A 12,157-nucleotide genomic window follows, 5' to 3' on the forward strand; every position below is an offset into this window, starting at 1 on the left:
AGCAAAATGTCATTGTCTATCCCTGATAGACAATAATATTTTGTTATATTTGTAAATAAGTTTACTCATTATGCAATATTTGAAAACATCCCTTAATTTAAAGAAAAAAAAAATTAATATCTTCACATTACTATACATATAGTGTGTCACTTATTAAATTATGAGTCAATTTAATAAATTTCATTCAATAACTACCAATAGAAAAATGGGTTTTTTTCATTGAATTTTAGAAATGTGGGTCTAAAGCATGGTCAATTTGTGATGCCAAATTATTATAAAATCCTTAGTTGTATAGTTTGCTCCATTTACAATTTTAACGTTAGGTACAAATATGTAGCAAATTTCTATTGAAATTATTCACCACGTGTGTTTGGAATAGATTTTCAAATATTTAATTTAAAAAACAAGTCATTTTGGACAAAATTAAAATGTGACAACCACTAAAAATAACTTTTCAAATGTATTTTAATAAGTTTTTTTTCAGGTGTATTTTAATAAATTTTTATCACAAATGTTTTAAAAATGAGTTTTTTAAAAAATATTTTTTTCTCAAGTCAATCCAAATAAATCTTCAACCACGTCTAAAACTAAAAAGACAATAAATTAAAATCACTGCAAACTAGAATTTGAAAATCTTATAGTTTAAAAGAGAGAGAAAAACCAAATATCATTAAAAGAGTCAATATGATAAACACATTATTTTCTAAGTAAAGAAATCAAATATTAGTCATCAAAAGTTCAAATTTGGACAGAGGGAGAGGAGCTCAACATGTCAAATTTCAGATTGAAATTTACAAATATAATAGTGTCAAGCCATCTCAAAACTGCAACTGGGTTCATAACTCTGTTCATTAGAAACAAGAAGACTTTCTTTTTTCTTCTTTTTTCCCCCCTTCTGCAACAAAAATCAATATTAACCCTACAAAAGCTGATAGTAATGGACATGGTGATCTTCAAATCACAATATAACTATTTCCTCAGCTTGAAGACAGTCAAATTATATGAGTTAGGTATTGAAATCCTCTCAAGCATATCATATTTTACAAAATAAGTTAAGACTTCAAACTGAAGGTGAATCAGAGTTATTGCTTCCCATAGAACTTTGTTTCCTTTCCGCTTGTAGTGATCGACACAAGGATTCGAGCTTTTCCTTCTGGTTCTTCATTTTCTCCAGCTGTTTCTTCAAGCCCTCACGCTGCTCAACCAGAATTCACTCAAAATCCAATACTATGGTTGATGTAAAGACTAGTCTAGTGATTCAATTAATAAACCGTGAAAGTCAACGAACAAATGACTGAATTTGTTGCCGTTCAAACAAGAAATGAGAGCAGAAATTCAAACATCCGACTTCTCTAGAAGGTTAAATGACTAAGGATAAAACAACTAGTTGGAAATAAAATCAGACTCACTCAATACGGTAACAATACAAGCATATACCTGCATAAATTCAGCTGAAAACAGAACTAAGCATATGATGAATCAATTGAATTCCAAGGGTTTGTTCACAAGATGGTTCGATGTTTTTTATTCATTTTATATTTTAGAACAAAAATCCAACGAACATATATTTAGATAGCCATCTTTTAAACGTTTTTTTTTTTTTTCATTTTAAATAGTTTGTTTTGTATTTTAGAACTAATTCCATTTTCTTCCTAAATCATGGACTTGTGATGAATAGTAATTTGAAATTACTAATTTCAATTGCAGTCGTTTTAATCTTTACCAGCCAAGCTACGATTTCTTTAAAGTATTATTTAAATTAGAAACAATGAACTAAGTCCAAACAACGTATTACTGTTTGATGTTACCACAAACAAGTGTAAAATAAATTATAGCGAATCACAAACAAGTGTAAAATAAATTATAGTGAATATAAATATACCTCATCAAGAAGCTCAATCAGAGTAACATCTGATTTCTCACATTTGCTCTTCAAGAATGAATTTTCCTTCTTGAGTTCCTTGATGGATTTTGTCATCTACATATATTTTTTAGAAGAATTGAGAGGAGATGAGCGCATGTATAATAGAAGTTTAATCGAGTGTATCATGCAACAAGAAGGCGTTTCGAGAACTATGCCCTGAAATGCTATCTTGAGCGAGAGATTTGGGGGGTGGTACCTTCTCAATTTCTTGTTTGAAGGTTTCAAATACCTCGTTGCTTTTTACTAATGCATCCTGTAACATTATCAATACATAAATTAAGATTAGGTTAATTTGGTAAGTCATTCTTTAAATGGCATAACGAGATGCCATTTGTATGAAATATACTTCTAAATTAATTTTTTTTCTAAAAAAAAAGGCTAAACTCAAGCCCTACTTGAAATTGTTGAAATTTTTCTCCATCAGCTGTTAGTTGTAAACGCAGATTCTTTTCTGTTGACAATAATTGTGAAATTTGCTCTGCATATACTTTCATTTGAGATTGTTCCTGAAACAATTTCTCCTCACATTGCTTAGTTTTCAGATCAGCAAGCTGAAGTTCAAGTGTTTTCTGCTTCAACTGTGCATTCATGTACAAAACATTATGAATCAATTCGGCCGTACAAAATAAATAGTTAAACATCCAAGCCATACTAACCTCAGCCGCAAAACTGTAAACTTTACCTTTTGTGTGAATTGTTGTTCGGAAAGAGAGAACTGATCAACAAGCTGCTTCAGTTTGTTCCTTAAGCTGGACATGGTATGCAAGAATTTAGTAAAACCAAATGAAAGAAATGTCACATTAAGGGTACAATTCCTTATTAACTACCAACATCGTTTCTGAATGGAGAATCTAAAATGTTGATATTGTTTACTTCAGAAACTATAATATACTTATTGCTCAAAGAAAGCAAAGACGGGTCCAAGGATAAGGATGAAAAAACTTAAAATTGGAAGCCAAGGAAGGAGATATTCATCAAAGGGGACCGTAAAAATGTTACTCTTACAGCCATTAACGAAAAAAGTAAAATAATGAAAATAAATTAAAATAAAAAAGAGGAAGAAGAAGAAGAAGAACCCAATTGTTCTCCCAGTCTTCGCCAGAGCCCGAGTCTCTGCTGGCACAAGATTACTTTTGGGAAGTTTGGGCATCGCTCAAATGGTTGATACAAATATGGGAGTCTAGTGGCACTCAAAAGAAATCCATGAAATTCCCTTTCTCATTGTTTAACTGATTTCTAGCTCATTTTCAATTTAGAAAGGAACGAGCTTCTGTTTTTCAAGAAGCCCATTGTATAGGCTCAAGCCTTCTCCAAACAGCGTCCCCAATATTTTTTAAAGCCCGAGCCGCAATAAAGCATAATTGTCTTATGGCCTTATGCGCAAATCACAAAAACAAGTGCGGACTTTTTTCTTGTGAGTCCCACTATTTATAAAAGTAGTGTATAAAGAAGAGACGGCATAGTCACAGTGGAAATAAAAAAAAAAAAAAAAAAAAAAAAAAAAAAAAAAAAAAACCTAAACACAATAAATTTTGTATTTAGGTTGAATAAATTTGGTCTTTTTTAGTCAATAAATAAGTAAAAACTCTAATTATTACTATTTTTTTAAATAATAAAAAAGCCCCAAGACCCCGGGCTTTTAGCCTTGGGGTTCACAAAAGGCGTGCGCCAAACCTACGCCTTGAACCTAGGCACCTGCTTGGGAGGGCTTTTTAATACACTGAATGTTCCCTCATTTCTTTAACATCTTTTCCCTCGAAAATGACACAGATGCTTTATTTCTGCCTGATTCTGGGGAATTTTCTTCTTTCAACTTCCATTTAGTACGAGCTATTGTTGTTATCCCAATCCATTCCCATGGGCAAAGAGATCAGGGCATTCAGTCCTTCAAGTCCTTAAAGATTCTCTCATGCAGTTCAACTTTTATCGACATCTTTACACCATATATTCTTCTCTTTACTGTGAGAGTGTAGCCTCTCTTATTTAAAAAAAAGAAAAAAGTAATGAGTCTTACTTCCTGCCAATACAGTAAGAGAATATATAACACCATTGTCACTTTTAGAAAATAGTAATATCAATATGACATGCAGTAATTGTAGGTTGCTCCTGCTAATGCTCAAATAACAATGAAACGTAGTTGTTCCTATGTACGCTTATTCTAGGTTATTCTTCACGCAAATATGCAAAATAATAATGATAATAATAAAACAAAAAAAACAAAACAAGAAACAAAATACCAGTTTCTTCTAAAGAAACAAAATACGTTTATTTTAACTTTTTAGCATAAAACATATTCTCAACAATGTATATGGTCTTACGTTTCATTCTCTTTCAGCTGTGCAAGGCATTCATCCTTTTGCTCCTCTAGCTTATTGCTAACATCCTGTCGAAGGAATGCACAGAAATATAATCAACGAGAGGAATATAACAATAAATAATAACAACCACAAAGAGAGGAGTCATCATTCTCTTAACCCAACTTTAGACTTGCCTGTCAAGTTTCACCAATGTCAATTTACGTGCACACTTTAGGACCCATTCAGTAACATATCCATTTTTGTTTCTTATTTTCGTCTTTTTTAATAAAAAAAAATGGAATTGTGCTTGATAACATTATGAAGAAACATGTTTGGTAACCATTTATTGTTTCTTGTTACCCAAAGAAAAAAAAAAGTTTTACATGATAATAAATTTTAAAAATTAGATATGAAAAAATTTATGTTATATTGATTTTTAGATTTTTATTACGCATTTTATAAGTAAAAATGATAAAAGAATACTTTAACCGATGTTTTTGGAAAAAACTAGGGACATAAACAAGAAACTTAGGCCCATTTGATAATCATGAGGTTTTTAAAAATTAAACTTTTAAACACTACTCACCTATTTCTTTGTTTTGGTATCTACTTTCTAATAATTTTTCAAAATCCAAGGCAAGATATGAAAACTAAAACAAATAGTTTAAAAAATAATTTTTTTGTTTTAGGAATTTAACTAAGAATTCAAAAGTTTCTTTAAAAAATGTGAAACCTGAGTAAAGAAATTGAGATAAAACAAGTATAAATTTCAAAAACAAAAAACTAAAAATGAAATTGTTGCGAAATGAAGCCTTAATTTTGTTGTTTTCAGAATTAAGGTGTATGAAAAGAAAAGAAAAAGTAACAATTATCACGGGAAAATTACGAACAGGAAACCAGAAATATATTTGTTATCAAACAAACCCTAAAAGTGTGTTTATCATTATAATTTCTTTTTATAAGACACTATCAGTTCTATAAATACGAAGTGTAAAGAAGAAAGGGAAAATAGAAGGTTCAACCTTAAATAAAGAAAGAAGGCACGGTATCCCAAACACACTCAAAACCCATTAATAAGTTCTTTTCATTGCAGATCATTTTCTCGTAAAGTTGCTAAAACTCAACTCGTCCTACTAATATTAACTTTGCAATCCTAGAAACATATTCCCCTACTTTGCCATACTTTTAAGTTTTGCGTTTTACTTCCTTCTTTTTTTTTTGGGGGGGGGGGGGTTGAAGAAATCTTCCCATAATGAAGTCTTAACTTCTAATGTAAATACCATCGATGTATAAATACTTAGTAAAAAAAATTAATATCGAAAAAATCAAAGAGACATTTCTCAAGATATTGTTGCACACATATTCAAAATTGTTATAGATAAAAGAGAATTAGTAACCAACTGCAGCTGGCAAAAAATTGAAAATCAAAATTAACAATTGTTGCCTCAAATCCATCAGACAATTCTACTGGAGGAATTGTTAGTTAAGAGTCCATTAGATTTTTTTAATTATTTTATGGAGTTTCTGATCAAGTTACTCGAAGAAAATCATACCTTGATTGCATCTTGAAACTTAACTGATAATTCTGTTCTGAGGCTTTGTCCCTCAGTTGAGACCCGTTTGCATTCGTCCTGTGTTCGATTCACGTAGCTATTATTAATTATTAGAAGGTAACTGAAATAGAGGAAAGTAATAATAGAGATGGAAGTCGGAAGATACGGGAGAAAAAAAAAAAGGCATACAAGAGAGGTTCAGAGAAAATTGGAGAAAGAAGATGATTGAGGCACAGTTTGAGCGTATATTTCAAACTTTATTTTGGTTTTTTTTCCTAGTTCTGGGATTGGGGATCCAACCTTCAACGCTTCAATCTTTGGAAAGATAATAAGGAACTTATTCACTAAGGCATTCTTGAAATGACCTTCCAATGTTGTTTTAAAAAACTGTTTTGGATAGACTATTCTTATAAAACTTTCAAGTTTTAAAGTTTTATTTTAAAAGTTATTTGAAAAGATAATTTTTGTTATTGTGGTCTCATTTATTTCTCCTACACATTAATTTAATAAAGCAAATTAAATTTAAGTTATACTAAAATCAATTAATTTAGGCTCTGTTTGATGACCATTTTGTTTTTAGTTTTTGGTTTTGAAAATTAAGCCTATTTCCTCCCTTCTTACAATGATTTGCATCTTCCTTAAATATAATGGTTGAATTCTTAGCCAAATTCCAAATTCCAAAAACAAGTTTTTAAAAGCTACTTTTTTTAGTTTTCAAAATTTAGCTTGGTTTTTTAAATCATTGGTAAAAAGTAGATAACAAAAGAAGAAAATTGGAGGTAAAGTAATGTCTATAAACTTATTTTTAAAAAACAAAAAATAAAAAACCAAATGGTTTCCAAACGAGGCCTTAGATAACATGAAAGAGAACATGTCCAAACAACCAAATCCTGCTCCCGATTGCTATTTTCTGGCATTGGCCCACTAAAAGTGGCATGCAAAACATACATGCCTGGCCAATACCATACACTTCAACTGGAAATACTTAACACAAGTGTCACGTCAAAATTAACATGTGGAAACCAAATCTATACATTTATAGAAGTACAATAACTAAATAAAGATAAATAGAAGTACAATACCAAAACGTTACAAATCACAAAACTGAGGCTAGAATCGTAATTAAAAAAGTTAACTTTTGCATGGATTAAATATGTAGATCATACCATTAGCATTTTATTTTGACGTTGCAACTCCCTGCATAGTGACTCCAACTTGTCCCGTACAACAATAGCTGTGCATAGAAGATGATGACATTATAAATCCATAGCATGCAATTAAAAACTTAAGTATCAATCAGAATGCGTCTAATTTGAATATGAAAGTACAGGACAAAAATTTTGCTGAAAAGAGAAAGATATAGATGACAGATGACAGGCTATTAGCATATTCATATCTTTCACCCAAATGAAATAATAATATAATAAATAATTATTAACGCCCACAAAGTTTTCTTGACCTCCAAATAATTGAATAAAGGAATGCTAATACTGTAAAATAGCATCTGCGAAGACAAACTACAAAAACTTTTCAGTAACCAAAAATAAGACCGATATATCTTTCAAAAAAAGAAAAATAATAAGACTGACATAAACTGCAGCATTGTGGATTATCTTCGGCTTGATACTATAAAAAGTTAACAAAAAGGTGAAAACTGTCAAAGAAAATATAAAAGCAAATTTTCGTTGCCCATAGGTCGGCTAAAAAGAAAATTTTCATTTCCAATCCAACAAGTCTGAACTGAAGACAGAGGCTTTACTCAAGATACAGGGGGAACATCCAAGCAATCTAATAGCAATCAACAAAGTTCATACTTCTAGTTCATACTACTCTTGTAGCCTGTAGGCATAGAGTTTAATTAGTTGTTATACACCACCCTTTAGCAGAACAATTAATAACCCACATGAATCATCATCTCGAACAAATATAAAAAGAACCAGAAAACAGACAAGATTGTGAAAGTGAAACTTTTCATTTGTTCACTTCTTTACTTGCCTGCATCTCTTTCTGCATGAACTTGCTGATACTTTAAAGTAAATTCAAGAAACTCCTTTTCTGACTTAAATGTACGCTTTGGATTCTTGCGTTTGACTTCAGCACTTTCCTGAAAGTTATTGCACCTTAATAATCCACAAAATTTCTGGCCTTTAAATAGAATGGAGACATGGGGAGATAAGTGGTCCACATTTCAATCCAATAAAGAGGCCATTGTGAGCTACAACAATAAAATTATCGACAGTCTTTTCACATTGTTGCAGAGAAAAATTTATTGACGGGAAGGTGGAGGGAGAAGAGAGATAAATTTCTATACATAATAATAATACGAAGAAGAAGAAGAAGCTATCAAGTCCAAGGGCTAATTTGAAAATATTTAGTAGTACTTTGGGTGGCACATTGAATCGGTACTGCATATCAAACAAGTGACCAGGATGCATTAATTTCCTAGATCTAGCAGAAAGCTAAAAAATAAGATCAAAATAAATAATACCCATGATCAAAATTACTCACAGATTTTATGTTTTTTGTAGTTTGAATAACCTTTGTCGCAGATATTTCCTTCCCATGTGACGTTGATGCATCTAAACCTCCACCAGTGGCTGAAAGAAGTAATAAAAGATAATAATAAATAGATTTCGGCAACAGGTGTAGCAAAACTGTGAGCTCCATGCCCATTTACACATCTCAGACAATCTTACGCATAAATCAACTTTGCTTAGCTTACTCCTTTGAACAATGGATATCTTTTAATTGGGAAATCAAAACGAAAGTTTCTAATATTTGCTACTTGATAACTATCTCATAGACATGAAGGACAAGATCTCTTTTTGCATCCTTTTCAAATTTTATTGTCCGACATGCTAGTCTCAGCATTGCTGTATTTCTCTACTTCTTCTTTCACATGAACGTCTGTCCCTAACCACCAACAATTTTTAGTACCCCACCACATTCCTTGGATAAAATTATTTTCTTATCCAGCAAAAAGCAGGATGAAACAAAGGAAGGTCATGTCTACATTCAACAGTATCCTGCTTAAGATAAATAATAATAACAAAGAGTGTGTACTGCAAGGTAAATAAACGCACCCTTGTCTGAACTTTGAGGTTCATCTTGAGCTTGTTCTTTTACTTTGCTGCAGCCAGACTCGTTAGTTGTAGCTTCGTTAGAAATTTCTTTTATGTTAAGAATGTCAGTTTCTGCTAGTTCCGTACAGCCCTTATCAGCCATCTTTTCCAAACTCTCCGAATTATTGAACTTTTCTGATTCAGATGAAACAACAGCTAAAGTTTCCAACTTTTGGGTCTTCTCTGAACTGCACTTCTCAGTTTCAACATTTTCCGTGACCTCATGCCTTTGCCCATCAGAACAGTCAGATTCTGGTAAAGTTTTGTGTTGGCAATCTAACAGCTTTGCTTGTTCAAAAATTTGTGTCGAAGGCGTTTGAGTTTCTGCAGAGCTTTCAACAAAATCATCTCGTAGTGAATCTACTTCAGGAGGGTGATTTAGACCTGGGTTCTCCATAACCTGCATGTTGAACATTTATAGTAAGAATTTTTTGGCAACTCAATATGAGAATGTCATAATATGATTGGTCAAAAATGAAAATGAAAACAAAAGATTGCTATCAGTTTTGATTTAAATGGGCCCTCTTTTTGCACTTTTGTAGTAACATCAGGCACTCAATTCTAAACTCTCACTTTCAGGATATTAAACCTTATCTACACAACTGGTTTTACATCTTTTCCGCCAAATCAGCATAGAACCAATGCATAATTTTGGGAAGGGCAACGTACTTAATCTTACAACTATTTCAAAATATAAAAAGTTCAGAGTTGTTCACAATCATCTTATGCTGGATGTCCTTCTGTCTAAATAAATAAGATGATTCATTTCAATGACTGTTATGTGAGAATCATTCCTAACACCACGACTGCTATGAACAAATAAACCTTTTGTAAGTTATCATCCTCACTATCTCCAATATACTATGAAAAGGGCAAAATCCCCCAAGGCAGTACAAAGCTCCCAGCCACTTCGAAAGGGTTGGTAATCTCTCCCCTTTTCTCTGAGAATTCTCTGCAGACAAAAAGTATAAAAACATAATAACAACCTACTCTCCCTTATATACCAATGTACAACCCTCACTCTCAAAACATTCTCTCTGTGGTCCCTCCCTGATGCATAACCAACTCCAGCCCTAAACTACCTTTCTTACTCCTCCGTGAATATTGAATCAGGATCGATGGCCTAACCCCTTCATATGATTTAATTTGACTAATATGTAACATGAAATTCCATCTCAAAAGCAATTGGCAATAAGAAAAGTAGCATGTGTATCTTATAAACATTCTGAGGTCTCTCCATTTTTTCAATATGGGATCCTCAACATGCCCGCAAAATGATGTCTTTTTCTGGATTCACCATTTTTGGATCGGATCTTTTTTGTTCAACCAAAAACCTGTCAAGGTTTATGTGCTCTCATATCATATTAGATAACACAAAGTTCCATTTCAAAAAGCACATGTATCGTATAAATATTGTGCGGTCCTCCATTATTCCAACGTTCACTGACCTCCACTGATAAAGCTATACCTAAAAGAAAGCCTTGGCTAAACATGTCCCTTCAGGAACAAAATAGCAACGCAATATGTTTGCTTAATCAAACTTGATATGTAACCTCACGAAACCAACTAGAATAACAGAAAGAGTCAACCAAAACATTAAATTAAAGATGCAAACAAGAAAACTTCAGCTCAATTTTCAAAATTTGACCGAGAAATGGTATATTCATGAAAACTTGCAGGATTACACGACGTTTACATCCTATATAAAGGCTATCGAGAAGCACCCATTTACTCCCTAGAACGGTGCGCCACATGCAGTTCGCTACATTTTCCGAGCAAACCAAGCGACAAAACAGAAAGCGGAAGGAATCCTAATATAGCAAACTAAGAAATCACCGAAGTTTCTGTAGAATTTTGAAGCTCTAAAACAGAAAAGCGAAGAAGAAAAGGAGAGAATTACCAGGTTGTTTACGAGTGGTGAAGTTGAGACCGGCAGAGCGATCTACGGTGTTCGTTCAGTGAGTCAGTCTAGTCAGTGAAGCTCCCTCGAACCGATTTCAATAGTGCCTCGCTGTCGCTGCCTGACTTTTTGTTTTTTCCTCAATTGTAATTGGCGACGCTCTTCTTATTTACTAAGCTTTCCATAATAATAATTTGTTTTTCTCGAATTTTTTTTTCCATCCCTTATTTTATTTTTTTTACATAATTTTACGAGGCCATGACTGCATTTTGTCAAAATGTATATATCTAATCGATTTCGAAATTATTAAAATCACTTTTTGTCGTGTTTAAAATATGAGACATATTTTTAATTACTCAAAATCAATCACATATTATCAACAAAAACTACTAACATCTATATGTACTGAGTTCTAAAAGAACTAAAAGAAGTCCTTAGTTTAAATTTCTCATCCTCAATTTGTACTAAAAAATCAATAACATATTTTTAATCACACTCAAAATAAATTCAATATTTAATTTATAATTTTAACGCATCTTTCCTGGTATTAAAGTTGATTTTGAATAATTAAAAGTTTATTTTAGATAATTTTTAGAATGAAAAAAGTATTTTCAACCATTTTAAAATTACTACAAAGGTTTACTTAGAAGCTTTTACAAAAGTTTTAGAATTGTATCCAAGAGGTCTGAAATTTAAAAATATCTCAAATCTACTTACTTGATAACTATTTGGTTTTTATCTTTTGATTTATAAAAAATAAGTTTATAAACATTATTTTCACTTAAACTTAAATAAAAATAAAACAACTTAACTCTCTAACTATAAATAAAAAAAATGATAATTGTTTTATATCGCAAAACTATTGAAAATATTTTTAAATATAACAAAATATTACTATCTATCATAAATAGAAAATGACATTTTCCTATATTTATAAATAAGTTGACTCATTTTCCTATATTTAAAAACAATCCTAAAGAATCCACCTCAATTCAAAATTAAGTTCATTATGAAAGTTATACTAGATTTAGATTTTGATTAATTCAAACATCGAAGTTTAGAAAACTTGAACGGCAAAATTGGAACACAAATTCTAACTAATTCAACTATCAAAGTTTAGTAAAAATAAACAACAAAATTGAAATACAAGAGTTCCTATCTCACTTCATAATTAGGTCAAGTTATTTTTGGTTAGCTAAAAGTTCCAAGCAGTAATTTTAGAACCATAAAAGAGTTTGAATGTGTATATAAGGACCAAAACTTCAGAGAGTTTTAAGAGTAAAATTGAAAATTCAAACACTCAAGTAAAACATGTTTCAAAACTATTGCTACTACCAAAATACATACATCTAATGGAAATA

At 31.5% G+C, this 12,157-nt stretch overlaps 1 protein-coding gene across 2 annotated transcripts; it reads right to left on the minus strand.

The window, feature by feature from the left end:
• Nucleotides 1-757: 757 nt before the first annotated feature.
• On the minus strand, nucleotides 758-10,949 carry LOC120080482 (beta-taxilin). 2 transcript variants are annotated; one of them, XM_039035151.1, is made up of 12 exons: nucleotides 10,797-10,949; nucleotides 8,858-9,296; nucleotides 8,283-8,371; nucleotides 7,770-7,878; nucleotides 6,941-7,008; nucleotides 5,775-5,852; nucleotides 4,243-4,307; nucleotides 2,607-2,673; nucleotides 2,320-2,502; nucleotides 2,121-2,177; nucleotides 1,883-1,978; nucleotides 758-1,195 (listed from the first exon to the last, which is right to left on the minus strand). In XM_039035151.1, the coding sequence occupies exons 2-12, from the start codon at nucleotides 9,291-9,293 to the stop codon at nucleotides 1,061-1,063; spliced, it is 1,383 nt and encodes a 460-aa protein (XP_038891079.1). In that variant the 5' UTR covers nucleotides 9,294-9,296; nucleotides 10,797-10,949; the 3' UTR covers nucleotides 758-1,060. The 2 variants fall into 2 exon arrangements, with proteins under 2 accessions (XP_038891079.1, XP_038891078.1); XM_039035150.1 differs by lacking the exon at nucleotides 10,797-10,949 and adding an exon at nucleotides 10,621-10,757.
• Between the last annotated feature and the right edge of the window lie 1,208 nt (nucleotides 10,950-12,157).

This window comes from Benincasa hispida, chromosome 6 (assembly GCF_009727055.1).
Source record: "Benincasa hispida cultivar B227 chromosome 6, ASM972705v1, whole genome shotgun sequence".
NCBI classification, from domain to species: Eukaryota; Viridiplantae; Streptophyta; class Magnoliopsida; order Cucurbitales; family Cucurbitaceae; genus Benincasa; species Benincasa hispida.